This window comes from Miniopterus natalensis, chromosome 19 (genome assembly GCF_054644295.1).
Source record: "Miniopterus natalensis isolate mMinNat1 chromosome 19, mMinNat1.hap1, whole genome shotgun sequence".
NCBI classification, from domain to species: Eukaryota; Metazoa; Chordata; class Mammalia; order Chiroptera; family Miniopteridae; genus Miniopterus; species Miniopterus natalensis.
In genome coordinates this window covers 13,824,554-13,843,912 of record NC_142099.1, presented here as the reverse complement: position 1 = coordinate 13,843,912, position 19,359 = coordinate 13,824,554, and the positions used below count along the sequence as shown (strand labels likewise).

The window sequence follows — 19,359 nt, the reverse complement described above, 5'->3', positions numbered from 1 at the left end:
TTGAAAACACACTAGTTCGTTCTTTTGCACACTAAAGTATGAGAACCACTTAAAGACTTCTGAAGTATTCTGGTACAGCAAGGTCTTTGATGCTTGGAACGATGTTACATCCTGCTTAACAGACACTTGTCCATTTTGTGCTTACCTTCTGTGACTAGGCAGGTGGTAGGTGGTTCAGAGGGAGTCCATTCTATCTCTGATAGTAAGGAAGATGGATCCAGAGTGCATATTGTAGTTTTTATTTGTCCAGTTCTGTTCCTTGCAGCCCTAGAGAAGAAAAGTCTGTTCTTCTTCCACATGAATTTTTCTCTAGTTAAACAACCATGTCTTCTTGTAACATTCTTTTCTTGTTAAACATCTCCCAATTTTTTTATTGGTCTTCATGTGACAAGGCTTTGAGTACTTTCACCAGTCACCCTTTTCTTCTGAATGTGCCTAGTTTGTCTATATCCTTTTAAAAGGATGCCAAAAGTGGAATCTACTGATCCAGATGTGTTTTAACTAGTACAGTTAAAGTTAGATTATCCCCTCAATGTTCCAGATACCATATTTCTCTTAATGCAGCCTGAGGTTGCATTGGCTATTTTTTTTTGACAGCCACATCATATTTTTTAGTTTAATCAACTAACCCTGGTTGCATTAAATGAAATGTCATTTTTCTCCAGGAAGTACACAAATGAACATGTGGTAGCTATGATGAAAGCAGCCATCAGTGAGACAAGTTATATGAAGTCTGCCTGACATATAGAGTGTAATTAACATTAATTCCACCTTTGATTTTGAATAAAAGGCCAGTGAGATCCAAATTAGGCACTGGATTATATTTACCAACCCACAAACAGGTACAGAGAAGTTGAACAACCCAAGACTATAGTTTATGTGGGAGAGCAGAATTAGAGTTCCTCTTGCTTCTTAATGCTTAATAGAATGACTCCAGTACACTTCCAGATGCTGCTTTGCCTTCCTGATGGATTTGGCAATAGGGAAACTGATTGGTTCAGAAACAAACATGAATGTGTGGACCTGAATTACATCATCCCCTTTACATTTTGTATGGGCCTAGCTACAGAGCTAGATACATGGCCAGAATGTGGCAGGGCTGAGATGTGGAAAACCTGAGGCTCCTTGTAGAGGCAGAACCTAGTGGCCTATTGGATTTTGTTCATAAAATGATTTTTATTGGGTCACAAGTAAATGGTCAAGAAATTATCCACTTCAATGGCATTTTGTCAGCACTATGTAGGAGATTTTAAAAATTCTTTTAAAAAATTTCCCCCCAACTCTATTGTTTTAAAACATGAAAAAAGTTGAATGAATTTTAGTGAATCCATATTTCATTTAGATTTAACAATTGTAAAATTTTGACATACTTGTTTTGTAACTCTTATCTACTATTTTTTCCTGTACTATATGGAAATAAGTTGTGGACAACTTGACATTTCACCCATAAATCCTTTCCTAAGAACTTTTTGTGGCTGGGTTTTTTGGAGGCATACTTATGGTAGATTTATGTAATTGACTAAAAAATCACTGATGTCAAAAGGCTACTATCACCTATAATATTTTAGTTTATAAATAGCTTTCACATTCATTATTCTGTGTGAACCTAAGCTGTGATATAAAGTAGACAAGACAGGTACAGAGTCTTACTAGGTATAGGGAAGAAATGCTAATGATGGAAATAGATTTCTCACCTTTTCTCCTGTCAAGTATACCCTCAGGGATGACCAATACCCCTAGCTCAGGGCAGCTCTATGGTAGGTAGATGGCTTTTTGTAATAGTAAAGAGGAAGTAAAAATGAAAAAACCTATTTCAGTTAAAAGAACTTAATTACTTATATTCTTTGTTGGTAGGTAATTCCAACATGGAATATTTCACCAATTAAGAAGGCCAATGAAATTAAGGTAAACTTGGAAGAGGTAATTCTTATACTTTTCCAGAAAGACTTCATCAGTTTTGAAACCTAAGTACTTTCTATTTGTTAATATTTTTGGGACTTTTAATTTAAAACATCCAAAATTCCAGCTTTAAGTTTTCTATTCTGTTATTCCTAGGTTTGACTGTCTTGGTAGGAGTCTCTTTAACCCCTGCTTCTTGTTACTTGCTTTAGCTCATTGTGCTTTTAGGATGTTTTTTTCCTGCTCTGCCTTTTCCTCCTTATTTTCCAAATACATATGACTTATATTTCTTATTTACTTCATTTCTTTCTGTAATTGTACTTATGAAGCCTCCTCAGTTTGTGGATATCAATCTTGAAGAAGATGATTCCTCAGATGAAGAGTACCAGCCAGATGATGAAGAAGAAGATGAGACTGCTGAAGAGGTCAGTAGTGACCCTGTGAGTGTTAGTTGATAATATAGAAAAAATTTGGGTTCAGTAAGGCAGAGTATATTTTCTTCCTTCATAATGTCACCTGTGTTATGTAGAGAGGATTGAGGCATAGTTCTTTTTTCTGCTCACTTTGCATAAATCTAAGACTCTGAGGTGTTTTCACACTCTCTTAATTTTTTCACGTCTTGTATTATGAAATATAACACATACCTAACATACAGAACTGTACATACAATAAAAATTTACATCTTAATTATAAAGCTCATTCTCATGAAAATTCTCCAAAGTCTTTGCCAGGATACCTTTTATTTGCCCTTCATGATCATAATCATTTCTCTTCCCCTAAAGAAAACCACTGTCCTGACTTTTTGGTAATGACTCCCTTGTTTTTCTTTATAGTTATATCACCTAAATGTGCAGCTCTACACACTGTAGTTCAGTTACTGTTTTTAAACCTTATATTAATGGGCCCTTAGTGTATGTATTCTTTTGTGTCTGACTTTCTTTTTTGTTCAACATTAATCCTTTGAGATTCATCTATACTGTTGCTTATAGCTATAGTTAATTTTTATCTCTGTGTAATATTCTAGTAATGTATTCTTTGACTTGTTTATAAAAGGATTTTTAGTGAATGCCTTACAGTTTTACAAAGTTTGCGTTGCTGATGAGCATATTGATCTGATCATCCCTGTTCCCACCTTCAGAATATTAAGCTTCTATTTAAAAGTATTTTCCGTTACTCTGACTAATTGAGTGATTGATAGTTTGTGATTCATTCTCTTGAGATACTTCAAACTCAGTGGAATAAGGTAGAGGCATAAATGTAAAAGTGAATGGATTTGTTTTGTAGAGTTTATTGGAAAGTGATGTTGAAAGCACTGCTTCGTCTCCACGTGGGGCAAAGAAATCCAGACTGAGACAGTCTTCTGAGATGACTGAAACAGATGAAGAGAGTGGCATATTATCGGAGGTAAAACTGTATCATAAAAAAGAGATAAGTTATAACTGTATAAATTCTCAGCAATTACCCTTTGTTAAACATGAATCAAGATCATTAATCATGTCAGGATCTTCCTGGAATTTTCATCTGATTATAACTGTTTAGATTTCAAAGTGTCTTAAATCAATGAACATTTAAGAGAAAACTGAACTCAGTGATTTCTCATTAATGGGCCAAATATGAGTGATTAGCAGAGTTTCTTCTTTTCTACCCTTCTCTTTTTCATACCTATTTTCTAATATTGTCCTAAAGCCATTGTATTAGATTTCCCACTTTTGGTAACCTAAGTAGTATCCTGTTGACTTCATTGGAAATAGCATGAAGCCTGATTAGATTCATATACTTGACAGAGCCTTTGTTTTTATCTAGATGGGACAAGAAAGATCACTGGCAAATGAAAGATGTGCCTCTTTCCTGCTTCTGTCCCCCACCCCCCACCTTCCATTTATTTTTTAATGTGCTTGCATCTTTTAATCAGGCTGAGAAAGTTACTACACCTGCCATCAGGCACATCAGTGCTGAGGTAGTACCCATGGGGCCTCCGCCCCCGCCAAAGCCCAAACAGACCAGGGATAGTACTTTCATGGAGAAATTGCATGCTGTGGATGAGGAACTGGCTTCCAGTCCGGTCTGCATGGATTCTTTCCAGGTGAATGTAATTCTAAATCGCTGAGAGCCCTGGCTGATGTGGTTCAGTGGTTAGAGTGTCACCCCATGCACCCAAGGGTCTTGGGTTCCATTCCTGATCAAGGGCATGCACCTGGGTTACCGGTCCTGGTTGGGGCACATGCAGCATCATATTGATGTCTCTCTCACATCAATGTCTGTCTGTCTGTCTGTTTTTCTCCCTTTCTCCCTCTCCCCCTCTCCTCTCCTTCTTTCTCCCCACTTCCTGCCTTCCTTCCACTCTCTCTAAATATTAGTGGAAAAATAATCCTCATGTGAGGATTAACAACAACAAAAATGTGTAAAAATGTGTTCATGAATGTTCATAACAGCATTAATTATAATAGCCCCAAGAAGAAACAACTGAAATTTTCAACTGATTAATGAATAAACCAGAAGCTGTATATCCATATAATGGAATATTATTGTGCAATAAAGAGGGGCAGAGTACTGATACATTCTACAAAATGGATGAACTTTGAAAACATTATGTTAAGTAAAAGAGGCCAGAGGCAGAAGGCTACAGTATGGTTCCATTTATATGAAATATCCAGTATAAGCAAATCTTTTGAGACAGTAGATTAGTGGTTAACAGAGACTGGGTGCAGATGAGAATGGAGTGGGGAGTGACTCCTAATGGGAATTGGATTTCTTTCTTTCTTTTTTTTTTTAATATATCTTTATTGACTTCAGAGAGAGGTAAGGAAGGGGGGAGAGAGAGAAACGGCAACGATGAGAGAGCCATTGATGGAGCCCGCAACCCGGGCATGTGCCCTGACTGGGAATCGAACCCCGATTGCCTGGATCCTAGGTCGATGCTCAACCGCTGAGCCACGCCTGGCTGAGCCGGGAATTGGATTTCTTTTGGGGGTGATGAAAATGTTCTGGAATTAGATAGTGTTGATCACATAACTCTGTGAATATAGTAAAATCCACTCAATTTTATACCTTTAAAGGTGAATTTTATGACATGTAAATTATAGCTTAATAAAGCTGTCATAAATGTCCCTGAAATGTTGGTTTTAAGACTGATGTCATTGTCCTTAAAGTTTCTCAGACAAAGACTAATAAACCCAAATTGTTTAGGGAAGAGACTTTGTTGTTCTAGCTAAGAAGAGAAGCACACAGGATATGATGAGGTTTGGAGAATTTGGAAGCATTAGACATTCAGTGACATGTTTTTATTTCCTTCTCCATTGACTAGCCAATGGATGACAGTCTTATTGCATTCCGAACTCGCTCTAAGATGCCTCTGAAAGATGTTCCCCTGGGACAACTAGAGGCAGAGCTTCAAGCTCCAGACATCACCCCAGACATGTATGACCCCAATACAGCAGATGATGAGGACTGGAAGATGTGGCTTGGGGGACTCATGAATGATGATGTGGGGAATGAAGGTAAGTAGTTTTGTTTGCATTTATTATCTACTCTGTCCATTTTCTCTGCGGTAAAATTTTCATTAGTTAGAAGCTTAAAGAAGGTGTTCTTGGTTAATTGAATTTTGTATTTCCCCAACAATTTACTTTAAATCAGCAGTTAAAGTCCCCCCTTCCCCCTTTTTTGGTTAAGAATCTTTGGGAATCTTTTGAATGCTAAGAATCCTCTCCTAAAACATAAATGCACACATAATTTTATATACCATTTTATTGGAGTACATTGACTCACTCAACTATTGTGTTAAGGTTCTTTATGATGCAAGTGAAAGAATCCAAACTCCCACTTGCAAGATCATCAAATGAAACCAAACTTTGCTGAAGGGCAGAAAAACTGCAGTAGAGTTGAGGCCTTATTAAGGTCCTCCTTCTTTCTCTATAGCCTCATCTCTTCTTCTTTTTGTCAGTCAACTTCATTGTCAAACTTGTTTTATTTTATAAGGCTGGAATCATGGTCATAAGCACACCATTTACTTCTTGCTTTGTCCTCATATCAGAAGGACTCTCTCCTACAGAATCCAGTTGTAAAATCCAGGGGAACAACTCAGATTGGCTTGGTTTGATCACATGCTCATTCTCTTAGTGTTGCATGGGATTGATAGGGAGATTGTTTCATCATGGAGTTCTGTGATTGGCAGCATCTCATAGAATAATGTGGTTGGAGTACTCAGTTACTCAAAAGAAGTGTTTCCAGAAGTGAGGAAGGAGTATTGATCAGACAAAAACAATGTTGACTCCAGTTATACATTGTGTAAGAATCCCTACCATAACCCTTATTTTAGAATATAAGTAAAAGTTCTTACTTCAATACTGGGAAATAAACATTATTAAGTTTGTCTTTGGTGATTTTAAAAAAGTGTACTGTAGTGGAAGTCAGGTGTCACTTAATCGTTTTGTGCAATAAATTTTTGTAGGTTTAGAAGATACCAGATTGACTTCATTTGTAGTGTCTCTCTCACATCGATGTTTCTCTCTCTGTTTCTCTGTCTCTCCCCTCCTCCCCTCCACTCTTTAAAAATCAATGGGAAAAATATCTTCACTCCTTGGGTGAGGATTAAAATAAATAAATATATAAGTAAATAAGTAAATAAATAAATAAAATTTCCCCAGGAAAAATATTACCTTAATATAATAGTAATTTGATGACTGCTTCAAAATTTTTATTGAGGAATGGGAAAGACATTGTAGTATCAACAATAGAGAAATTATGAGGGAGAAGAACAACCGTATTCTGTGCCCTAACATAACAAATGCTTTATTTTTGTGTATTTTTAGTTATTTTTGATTCCATTGTAGGTATATAATTTTTAAAACTTAATGATTATATGTTATTATATTGTGTTGTTTTTTGTCATGTACGTATTAAACATTTATAGAATGTTGCACGTTTGCATTTTGTATTGTAGTCATTCCCTAATTTGGGGGAATTAGAGTCATTCCTTTTTTTCTCTATCAATGCCTTCGTATTGTTTTACAAAGGTATTATTTTCATAGGATGCACTAAAAGTGGGATTCCTGAGATAAATTATATGTTCAGTTTTCTGACTTTTGCTGCATTTTGAGAGATTTAAGTCTTGTTTGAAGGAAAGAAGGAATTTAGCTTATTGGAGAGGACAGGTGAGATGAATCAGCTGTGGGAAGTGATCTGTGCAAAGGCGAGGAGGAAGAGAAAAATTATTTTAAGGCTTAAGAATAAATGCTTTAGCCCGGCCGGGCGTGGCTCAGTGGTTGAGCGTCGACCTAGGATCCAGGCGATCGGGGTTCGATTCCTGGTCAGGGCACATGCCTAGGTTGCAGGCTAGGCATCTGGTCAATGACTCTGTCATCATTGATGTTTCTATCTCTCTCTCTCCCTCTCCTTTCCTCTCTCTGAAATCAATAAAAATATATTTTTTAATAAAAAAAAAAATAAATGCTTTATTGGAACAGATTCTTATAGTGCTGAATATCTTAAATTGTCACTGACGATAATAGTTTAGAGTTGGAAATAAGTGTCTGAAACTTTTTTTATTTCTTAGATGAGGCAGACGATGATGACGATCCAGAGTATAATTTCCTGGAAGACCGTGATGAACCAGACACAGAGGATTTCCGCACCGACCGGGCAGTGAGAATCACCAGTGAGCCTGTGTTTACTATGAGTCCTGCTCTTGACTGTGCCCCATCTACAATTGTTTACTTTGTATATTTTTGAGGGTAAAGTTTGCAGTCCATTCAAGCTAAGACATTTAAGCTTCCTCTATCCCATTGCTATAAATCTTTAAATTTAGGTATATATTCAGAAAGCCTATTAGTTGTCCTTTTACATATCCACAGCCCTGTATTGAATCCAGTATTTGGCAGGGATTGTACTTAGGATACCATAATGAATAAGACATGGCCTGTGTCTTATAGGATGATAGGTTAGTAGGGAATACAAACAGGAAAAGTTATAATACAAAGTAATAGGTACAATAGTAGATTGTGTATAAATATACTTACTAGAGGCTAAAAGAGGGTGTAACCTAGTATATGGTATGAAGTTAGTGTAGATGGACTTAGGGAAGGATTCACAAGATGAGATGTTTTATCATAGTTTTGAAGGAGGAATAGGAAATTTTTGGTAAATGGGGGCAGAGAGGGATATTGCAAATGTAAGAACATCTACAAATAGCAAAATTATAAAACAACAATGTGTGTTTGGAAAATAGTAGTTGGTATAGTTGTTTGAGTGAATAGTGGTAGAAAAGGTAAGCAATATTCAGACCTTGAATTTGAGAACCTTGAACTTGAGTTTTGATCTATCAAAAAGGAGAACTCAAAGAGTTTTAAGCAGAAAGTCAATAGGAACTTGATTTCACACTGCTGGAGACTTCTCTCTTGACTTCAGTTGGATGGGTCTATAAATTTAATTTATTGTAAAATCATCTAGCTCACATTTTATGTATGCCTTACCACTAGAATTTAAATGTCACAAAAATAAGACTATTTAGTTCTGTCATCTATCTCAAGTATCTAGAACAGTGTTTGAAGCATAGTTGGTGTTCAGTAAATGTTTTTGAATGAATGAATGTTAGATATATATGAGGATTTTGTCAACTGCCTTGCTGAAAATACATTGTCTTCTTGGAATTCCTGCTTATGAAACTAACTTGTGCCAACAACATACTGTTTGGCTTTTTTGCAGAAAAGGAAGTGAATGGATTGATGGAAGAGCTGTTTGAAACTGTAAGTAATGATCCTTGAGTAAGCATTCTGAATGATAAAAGTGGATTCTTCAGCAAGCTCTGTCCTTTGGTCCTAGGTCTACCTGCCTCCAGAATGGTGTTCAGACAAAGCCAATACGCCCTTTAGTCCACCCAGGAGAGAATATAATGGCAGAGAATTTTGCTAACTAATAAACTTGTCTATATGTAGATAATTCTTAGTAAACTTCCCTTGCAAACTTTGGATGGCCTTCCCATCTGTCATTTTGTGCATCCTTAAAGATTGCAAACTAGTTTTAGATTATTCTAAGCACAGTTAACTTTCTCATAAATTTGTCCCTTGAAAGATACTTATGATCATTGTGAGTTATCCATGCTCCGTCCTTAGCATTACAGGTTCACCAGTTGAGAGATTTTTTTCCTGAGTTAATAGTCTAGTTCATCCCATTTGCAGGACTGTGGAAGCCCTGAAGTGAGAAGACTATTCTGATGAAGTTCTTTCTGGGTGCCAGCACTATTAAAGTCCTGTGAACTGTAGTGTTGACTTCCCCTTCTCCCTGCTGCACTGACTTTCATGTGCCTGTTCCCCAGGAAAACCCCTCTTTTCCTTCTCCTCAGTTCCAAGATGAGATGGGGTTTCCCAACATGGAGGATGACGGCCCAGAGGAGGAGGAACGTGTGGCTGAGCCTCGACCTAACTTTAATACTCCCCAAGCCCTACGGTAAGCCTGACAAAGACCTTGAAACTTAGAATGGAGAAAAAGTATATTCTGTAAAGATTTCCAGAAATTTCTGTTAATTCCCCATCCCTAGGGGAGTGTTAGGTGTCTAGTGAATAAGTCTCCTTACAATGGGGCAGTGCAGCTATAGACCAAGCTGTATCTGTTTGGGAAGGGAGATAAAACAGTAGCTGGCATCCACAGCAGCTTCTCCAGGTGAGCAGTGCTGGAGAGGTATGTAGGACTCTATGTGGCCAGCCACAAAAACTACCCCAGATTGTTGTACCCAGCATGTCCCTTTTGTTCTCTTCATTTGCCATTAACATCTGGTAAATGTTAATGAAACTTTGTTAATCACCTAGGCATTAATTGAGCCCGAGTCTAAAATATATGTACTGCCCTCTTCGCATAAAATTGGCACTTCCGTTGCCCCACCCAGGAAGTAGAGGCCTTAACTTTTCCTCCTGGTTTTGTGATGGGTTTGCATGATCTATCTGTACTTTGTTGTACCCCATTCTGAGTAGAAGCAGGGGCCAGGGTGTGGTTTATTCCATGAGTGGAACAAAGCAAAGCTAAGAGATCCACAGTCCTGTGTTTTAACCAAACAGCATTACCTAACTAGAGAGCTTGGGATCCAGCTGAAAGCTAGACTTTCAGGGAACTTGCAACCTAGTGAAAAAGACAAGGTATACTAACCAGTGTATAAAAGCTAGAAATATTAGTAATACTCCATTACAATAAATATCATAATGTAACTATAACAAATATCTCAGGATTTCCCCTTTTAGCTTTATTGAGGTGTTATTGACAAAGTTGTAAGATATTGAAAGCGTACAATGTGATAGTTTGATACAGATATAGATTGTGAAAGGCTTTCCCCCATTGATTTAATTAACACGTCTTATCACCTCATGTACGTACTTTTTTTAAGAGAACATTTTCAAGATTTCTAAGAGTGTATTTGACCCACTTCAAGTCGTAAAGCAAAAGGTATATAATAAAATTCTGGTCCAGCAGAATGGAACCATTCCTCCTGGGAACTTGTTATAAAATAGGATTTGATCTGTAAACCTATTTCAGTTCCACTAATCAACTCTGTAAATAAATATTTTAAATTTGGGAATTATATAGCTACTTTAAAATCCTTGTTCAGATTCAGTTACCTTCTAGTGTTCAGTTGATCTGTTTGGGCTGCTGCGGCTTCTCTTTCAGTTGGAATTGCAAACCTGATTTAATCTTGATTCAATAAAATATCATGGGGAAGGTGAGTTATCTGTGCTCCCCTTACCAGCTATCCAAGAAATACTTATTAAAATCAGGTGCAGCCTGTTTTTGCATTACTACTTTTTCTCATGTGTCTGTTCTTCTGTTATGCTGCTAGTCGTGCACATAATCAAGTGTTTTCAGTTCTCAGTAGAGGCTGTTAAGAACAAGTCCCAGATTAGTGTGGATATCAGTATGATACTAGAATGATGAGTTTCCATTAGCTCCTTGACTGCTTTGTTATCCTGATTTTCTCTGCTCTTAGATTTTTATTTAATTTCCCTTTTATTTGTATATTACTTAGAGGACCAATTGTAGAAAAATGGGGAGGGATTACAATTCAGAACCATCTTATTTGAATCTGTATTAACAACTTTGGGAAAAGATTTGGCTAAACTACGAGTTTTGCTTGGTTAACATGGGATTGAGGAATTACCAGTAGATGGATGTGTTGTTCAAATGCAGTTATCTCCCTATTGGGGATAGGTTTGAGGAACCACTAGCCAACTTGCTAAATGAGCAACATCGTACAATGAAGGAGCTACTTGAACAACTGAAGTTGAAGAAATCTTCAGCCAGACAGCAGCAGGAAGTAGAGAAGGTTAAGCCCCAGAGTGAGAAAGTTCCTCAGACTCTGATTCTAGACCCAGCACAGAGGAAGAGGCTCCAGCAGCAGATGCAGCAGGTAAGATTCTTCTTCGTAATGTTAAAATTGGGTCATTCCATGGCTTGACCTGAAGCCAAAAGTTAGCAGCTTTGTAAAAGTCAGAAATAGGTGTCTTGACACTCTTTGAAACCATAAGACCACAGGATCTTCCCATCAGCTGGATCCTTGAAAACTTATGTTCATGAATCATTATAGTTCAGGCAAGAATGCATATAAGGACCCTGATAATATTCAGAATTATAGATTTCAAAGAATCCTTAGTAATCTATTCTGAATTTAACAGCCTCATTGCCAGAGTAGTTTTTTCTTCTTTCTAGCCTCAGTTTTTCTGGTTTGGGGTTAAATTTCCTATCATTTTGCTCAAGGGGAACATATCTGCGAAATTCATACCAAGATACTGTATTGTTCTCATAGTCTCTCCAGAAAGCAAAAGGTATATACTAAAGTTGCAAATATCTTGGTAAGATCTTCTGGGTTCCTGAAATGACATCATAACATGTCACTTTATTATTTTCTTTCCCTCCTCAGCATGTTCAGCTCTTGACGCAAATTCACCTTCTCTCCACCTCCAACCCCAATCTCAACTCGGAGGCCAGTACTACCAGGATATTTCTTGTAAGGTTCCAGATATCCCTAACTCTATAAATAAAGACTTGAGTATATAGTTAGCTTGGCAAGTCATTTCTCACAGATATTCACCCATTTCTTCTCTGCTGCATGTTTTGGTAGCTATTCCTATGGCTTCCTGTGTTTGCTGAGAGAACATAAACCACTGATTTTCATGAAAGGACAGAGTGTATTCAATGTTTGTAAGGATATTGCTTTGACTTGCAGTCTTAAAGAGGTAATGTTAATTATGGAAGACTTTAGGATGATTTTTACCTGTTTTTATCCTGTAAGAGGAAGGATAGTTTCTCACACAGAGGCTAAGGGCTATTGGTAATAGTTGTCTGGAACTTGAATCTCCTATGTCCTGTTTTCCCAGGAAGAGCTGGGAACCTTTGCTCAAAGCTCCATTGCCCTTCACCATCAGTTCAACCCCAAGTTTCAGACCTTGTTCCAACCCTGTAACCTGATGGGAGCCATGAAGCTCATTGAAGATTTCAACACACATGTCAGCATTGACTGGAGTCCTCGTAAAACTGTCAAGACGGGTAGGGAACAGATGTGTCCACTTCAAGTTTTTACCTGCAATGAGAAGTGAGAGTCTTATCCCATAGATAATCTCCTAGGGATGGAGGAAACAGGGTATTTGTAATTTCTTCCTTTACTCTTTTAGCCTCCCTTGTACTCATTAAGTTCTAGAATTACATGGTATATTTGGGCTTAAGTAAGGGATGGAGTAGGTAGACAAGTTTATGAGGGGTAGAGATTTAGGACTCATTGCTAAGAATTGGACTTAGATATGAGGATAAGCTTTAGGAGTGACATCAAAACAGACAGATCTGGGAAAGATGGAAGTCAAGCGGTAAAGATGGGTCATGTTTAGGTTTTACTCTGTCCTTTATTAGGATCATTTTCTTTCCTATAACGATTGTAGTGGTATCTCCATTTTGAATGAATGTTGATTTGGGACAGGGCACAGAGTAGAAATATCCGTTTGCCATGTTTAATATTTTAAAGAAATTTGCATTATTTTAGTATTTTTTGAGAAAATACTTGCTCTTCCCTTAAACTAAATATTTGCTGCTTTATTTTTTATTTTTCAATTATAGTTTACTTGCAGTATTACTTTGTGTTGGTTTCAGGTATACAGTATAGTAGTTAGACACTCATATACTTTTTAAAAAACTTTTAATTTTTTTACTGGCTTAATTCCTTTATTTTTCTTGTATAAAATTATGTGGTAGCCACATCTAGAGCCTGGGTCCTCTACACAGAAACTGGTGTGGGTCTTTACAAGATGGTCAGTGAATTGCTGATAGTTAAACTTGGTGAACACAGTCTCTTTTCAGAGATTGAGAGTGAGATAGTTGTAGGTCTTAGAGATGGAATCAAAGGTGGCCTTGGAGAAGTTGCTTAGGGTGGCAGTGCAGCTCCTGGCTGAGGTGTAGCAGTTGTCGATTCCTGGCCATCAGCAGCAGCTTCCTGGGCATGGGCTGAGACAATGCTATTGCCCCTGGTGGTGGGGATGAGGTGCACCAGCACAGAGCCACAGCAGCCAGTCACTTTGCAAGGGATGATATGGGGCTTGCCATTCTTGTTCCCCCAGTATCCTCACCAGGACATTAGAGAGCTTGGCCGCTATGATGGCCCCATGGATGACAATGACTACTACCTTTGAGTACTTAACACCCAGACCAATATGTCCTTTGTAGTCCCCAGTGGCAACAAACACCTTGAGCTGGGTCCTCTGGCCAGCACGTGTCTGATTTTGCACAGGCATGATCTTCAAAACTTTGTCCTTGCTGAAAGCCCCCAGAAAAAAATCAGTGAGCTCAGATTCCTTGAGGGCAGGGAGAAGAGATAGATCTCATCCAGGGACTTGGTCTTCATGTCCCTGACCAGGCGTCCCAGGTTGGTGATGGGGGTCCACTCCTTTTTCTCGGCCTTGCCTCTCTGAACTCCATGGCCTCTGCCCCAGCCTGGCCCCGGCCCTGACCTTGACCCTGGCCGTGACCTTGGTCCTGGATGCCACTGCCAAATCCTCCACAGAAGCCATTGTGGCCACCCATTCCAGGGCCCCCAGGGGCCTCCGGGCCCTCCCACAGCACCAGTGTCAGCTGCCATTTGAAAAGAATCAACACCCATACACTTTATAAATAGTTGCTTCTGATTTGTTTCCTGGTTTGGCAAATTAATTGTGGTTTGCTCTGGATTTGGGTTTGTTTTCAGATTTGATTTTAAATCCCTGACTCTTAAAGTAAGTTGAATATAGTTGAATTTAAGTGTATTAGGTCATAGGCACTGATCTCAACCTACTTTATTAGCTGTATGTTGGTACTGAAAACTTAATTTAACACCAAACTACAGTAATAACATACACATGTAGTGTCCTTTGTTTTTCTTCCGGTGCTATAAAAACACTTAAGGAGAAGTATGGCTACAGTAGTACTTACCTCTGGAAAGGCAGAAGTGCCGGGAATTGAGAGGCTTAGACTGCAAAACAAATGAATGAGACTGTATTGTCATTCCCTTTATGATTTTTTTAATTCCCAGCCTCAGGAGAAATCTGGGAGAACTTAATGAAAATTAAGTAAGAATGAAATAAATTTGGAATACCAGATTTGTGAGGGACATTAAGAACTTGGAATCTTATCCTGAAAGAAAGCATGTTGAAGCTCACTTATCTTTCAAGGATTTAAAGGGGGAAGGAGGTAAAAATATTTTGAGCATACACTGTGTGCGAGGTATTATTACTAGGTACTTTCTAAGTGTTTATGTTACTTAGTGTGTTAAGTGTTCCACATAGAAAATAATAAGAAAAGCAACTTTTAATGACATTGAATAGGACTCCCGGGAGGTGTATGTTAGGCTTAGAAACTTGTGGAAACTTTTGTGGGGAAGGTTGTATGGGTTGGGAGGGCATCAAGTTAGGTAGGGGCAGTTCTATGTAAATGCAAAACTGCATTCAGAAGTTTTTGTGAAGCCCTCTTTGTTCTAGAATTTAACTTATTAGGGATTTTTTTTTTTTTTCTTACAGCCTGTAAATTTCCCTGTTTGCCAAAGCAAGTGGCTTGGATCCTGGCCACAAGCAAGGTTTTCATGTATCCAGAGCTACTTCCAGTGTGTTCTCTGAAGGCAAAGAATCCCCAGGATAAGAATTCATTCACTAAGGCTGAGGACAAGTAAGGGTTTATTGTGGGGGTTAGCACAAAATATCCCAGAGAGAAGGTCTAATTCCTTTTTATTGTGGAGCATAGGGAAATCAGGCATGTATAAGACATGCATACAGTAGGTAAATAAACGCAACGTTGTTGGGTATAAGGTTCTATAGTTTGTGCTTGTTTCAGCATTGCCAAATACTATTCTTTTTGGGGAATGACATGCACATTTTTCAAACATTTTAAATTGTATTTTGTCTTTTGTTTATTGTAAAAAAACAATCTTGTAATATGTACTATTAGAGGAAATTTTCCAGAGGAAAAAATTTTTTTATCCACTATTCTAACCACTCCAAGATAATGATTTTTCTCATAATTATTGGCAATTTAAATATATATATTTTTTTGCTTTTTTAAAATCTAACATTGTTTTGAAATTGTTTCTCTATTTGCTGTAACATTGTCCTTTTGCGTTGTTTCTGTATATTGTCTTTTAAAGCAGTATTTAACGGCCCTGTGATATTTCTTTTATTTGCTACTTTCCCACTTTGCTGTTTTGCAGTTGTGAGTGAGGCTTCACCAAGGATCTTTGTACATAGAGCTTTTTTCTTAATGATCTGAGGACATGCTTGGAGAGAGAGAGAAAAAAACCACATTGATGTGATAGAGAAACATCAATTGGTTGCCAGTTGCCTTCCATACATGCCCTGATGGGATTGAACCCGCAATCCAGGTATGTGCCCTGTCCTGAATCGAACTGGCAATCTTTTGGTGCACAGGACAACGCTCAACCAACTGAGCCACTCCAGCTGGGCTGTACATAGCACTTTTAAAAATCTTTGCAGTGTATGCCTTTAGGTAAATACCCAAGAGTGAGATTATTCAATAAAGGTTATGAACATATTTTATGGTTTTTTATATGCATTGCCCCATTGCCATCAGTAAGTATGTGCATAGGTAACCATAATAGATTATGTTATGATGGAAGGTAGTGTTGGTATTGATTTCATATGCCTAACATGGTGCCCATTGTTCATTTTATACTTGTTTTATTAGATCCATCCTCCTTTCTTTGAATATGAACTTCAGAGGAATACAAAGTATGAAAGCTAACATGACCTGACATTTATTAGTGATTTATACTTAGGTTTTCCCCTTCCCGCCTGATTGTGAACTCCTGATTCTTATTCATAATACTTATTTGCACTTAGTAAATATCTGAATTTTCCGTTAGTAGCTATTAACTTACACAAGAATTGGATGTAGAAAAATTGGATTGTAAAATGTGGAGTTAGTCTGGGGAGGCTTTTTAGAAGAATGGACTGTGAAGTAAGATTTCATGTCATTGTTTGTTCTCAGTTTGTTAGTGTTAGGACTGAAGCACTTTGAAGGGACTGAGTTTCCTAAGCCTCTAATCAGCAAGTACCTTCTAACTTGCAAGACTGCCCACCAACTGACAGTGAGAATCAAGAACCGCAGCATGAACAGAGCTCCTGACAACATCTTCAAAGTAAGTATTTCCTGCACAATCCACCTGGGAACCTCTTATAAGCAACCATTCTTTTTTCCTTAGTCTTGACGAAGAGAGGGATATGTTATCCACAGCAAATTCCTTACACCTTTGTACTAGATTAATCACCCTCTTGCCTTTACAGGTACATTGATCTATATTTTCCTCTGGAGTATCATCTTCTTTCTCTGTTATAGATATTATTTCTCCTAAAATAAAATTGTTAAGTCTTAAAATAATTCTTGAATTCATGTTTCCCTCTAGCCATTAATTTTCTCTTTTACTCTAACCTTTTGAAAAGAAGGGCGAACAGCACTCCACTTTTTCTTTCTGTTTAACACTTTGTATTCAGATATTTACATCAAAATTGTAAAGGATATACTTTAAAGAGGCAAGTGCATAATTTAAATGGTTTTAAGAGTCAAATAGTTACATGAAGTTCGTTATGAAAAACAGTATCTTTCTCCCTATATCCTGCTAACCGTGGTTTTTTGGGGGGTGCGTTCACCTTCATGTCTAGATAACGTGCTTATAATTGCAACCACTTGATGTTTTGGATTTAGGCCTTACTTACGAGACTTTAAACTCTGAAGGATGAAGTCTTCGCTTTCTCTGCACTCCTGTAGTCTTGCTATAAACACGTGTATCTTGTGTCTTCCTGTTTTCTTACTATAATTATATCACAGTTTTGATTAGATGATATTCAGGGTTTACATTATAAGTACTATGTAAATGCTCCTCACAGCTGAGCTTGTAGTTTATCATGATTACTTTGCTGCTCCTACTGAACATTTTGTTTCTCCTGGAGTTAATAATTGCATTTTGGTGGGGTGAGTGGTGCTTGGTTTTAGTATGTATTTATTACCAGTTCAACACTAAAGCTTACTTCAGTTTTATAAATCTGTCAGTGTGTCCAAACATTTTAGGTGTGCTATCATTTTCATCTTCCTGAAGAACTCTTTTCCTGAACTGATGCTATTCCACTCTAAATGGGTTGCTTTTTCAGCTTGCTGCAGTAATGTCTTCTTGGGCTTTATCTTTACCATCATGCTGGGCATTCCCCCCCCACCCCACTCTTATGTTAGATCCTCTTATTTCCTGAATCCCACATCTTTTTTGCTTTACTTCCTTAACTTTTGTTACAATGTAACATAAGATCTTACCATTGGGGGAAACTAGGTAAAGGGTACATAAGACCTCTCTGTACTATTTTTGTAATTTCTTGTGAATCTATAATTATTCAAAATAAAATGTTTAAAAATATTTTTCTACTCTCCTCCTTTAGTGCTCCATTTTCTTCTGGTTTCTAGTGCTGTCGATTTAGAAATTTGATGCTGTTTTGACTCTTGAATCTTTGTGTGATACCTGTTTTTGCCCCCTCTATGGCAGTATGTAGGATTTTCCCTCTTCTTTACTGTTTTGAAATTTCATGGTAGTATTCCTTAGTATGGGTCTACTTTCATTAATTATGTGAGACACTTGGTAAACCTTAGTCAGGAAACTCGTGTTTTAGTATTGGGAAGCTTTCTCGAATTATGTATGGATGGTTTCCTCCCCATCATTTGGCCTATTCTTTCCACAGCGCCCAGTAGTCAGATGTTAGGCCTCTCAGGCTGGCCCTCTCATCTTGTCTTTCTTCTTTTTCCCCATCACTTTGTCTTCATGTTGTACTTTCTGGGATACTCAGCTTTTTCTTCTAACCCTTATGCCAAGTTGAGTTCTTTATTTCTTCTCACATTTTAAATTTCCAATAGCCTTTTTGGTTCATTGAATATTATAAAATAGTGAATGGCAGAGGCACGGTGGGAAAGCAGGAGAGGAAGAAGGCTGGAATTTCTGTATTCAGCATAGTACTCCAACCCTCAGTTATGCCTGATAGCCTCGGACCACAGATCTTCATTTCTGGAAATGCTCCTGCCAGGGCAGGGAAGAGGCTTTCACCTGGCTACACCAAATGGGAGAGGGTATTGGGGGTCTGGCTGCCTCCTCAACAGATTTAATCTTCATCTTCATCTGTTTTTAGTTCTAACTTTTCCTCCACTTCTAGAAGTATCTGGTGTCTTATCCTTTTGCCTGACTCTGACATAAATTTTGTTGGTCGTTAACTTTCCTCCACATGGGATTTGGTTTTCTTCATTTTTCTATGTGAATTACCATTCATCCATCTGCTTTTTAGCTTTGAAAATTTTGTTGCTGTTACCTTTTTCTCTCATTCTCTTTCTCCTTGTAGGCTCTTACCTTTAAAAAATGCCTTTCTGTTTTCATGGGGTTTCAAGAGGGAAGAAAGACAAATTGATGGTTTAAATTGCATGTTTTAACAGTAAGTTTTTTCTTAACTTTTAACCTGTGAATGTGTGGATATTATCCTTGCAAAGATCTTCAGTTATCTTCCAGTTGGCTATCCAGTGGATACTTTTCTGCTCTTGTCCTGTTAAACCTTGCAGATGATACTGTTGTTCAGTCATGCCTTCTTTATGTGATACCAGGACTCTTACTTTAGGAAAGAAATGTAACTCATGCTTTATTTCTTGATGCTCAGTTTTATAAGAAGACCAAACAGCTGCCCATATTAGGGAAGTGCTGTGAAGAGATCCAGCCACATCAGTGGAAGCCACCTGTAGAGAGGGAGGAACACCGGCTTCCATTCTGGTTAAAGGTAAGTCCTTCTCCTCAAAGGAGACCAGAGGCAGAAGGTCACTAAAAACCTGGCAGAAACATCAGTGCTACTTTACACCTCTAATGCTTTAATTGTAGAGCTAAGACTTAAGAAATCTTCCTCATTCGTCCTTCTTCTCTTCCTCCTCTCCCCTCCCTCCAGG

The 19,359-nt window shown here is 37.8% G+C and overlaps 1 protein-coding gene and 1 pseudogene across 4 annotated transcripts in view; one reads left to right on the top strand and one right to left on the bottom strand.

Moving 5' to 3' along the window:
• The window catches only part of GON4L (gon-4 like), a 43,377-nt gene that overhangs the window by 11,541 nt on the left and 12,477 nt on the right, over positions 1-19,359 (top strand). For 3 of the 4 annotated variants that reach the window (XM_087828256.1, XM_087828257.1, XM_016221484.2), the window contains 14 exons: positions 1,855-1,905; positions 2,229-2,324; positions 3,184-3,303; positions 3,812-3,982; positions 5,204-5,396; positions 7,451-7,552; positions 8,599-8,639; positions 9,236-9,339; positions 11,086-11,284; positions 11,795-11,881; positions 12,252-12,420; positions 14,910-15,054; positions 16,390-16,540; positions 19,080-19,196. In XM_087828256.1, the coding sequence (XP_087684382.1) occupies positions 1,855-1,905; positions 2,229-2,324; positions 3,184-3,303; positions 3,812-3,982; positions 5,204-5,396; positions 7,451-7,552; positions 8,599-8,639; positions 9,236-9,339; positions 11,086-11,284; positions 11,795-11,881; positions 12,252-12,420; positions 14,910-15,054; positions 16,390-16,540; positions 19,080-19,196 (1,746 nt within the window). Of the gene's footprint in view, positions 1-1,854; positions 1,906-2,228; positions 2,325-3,183; positions 3,304-3,811; positions 3,983-5,203; positions 5,397-7,450; positions 7,553-8,598; positions 8,640-9,208; positions 9,340-11,085; positions 11,285-11,794; positions 11,882-12,251; positions 12,421-14,909; positions 15,055-16,389; positions 16,541-19,079; positions 19,197-19,359 lie in introns of all 4 variants that reach the window. The other variant, XM_087828258.1, reaches the window with a different exon arrangement.
• On the bottom strand, positions 13,106-13,996 carry LOC107543825 (small ribosomal subunit protein uS5 pseudogene; annotated as a pseudogene).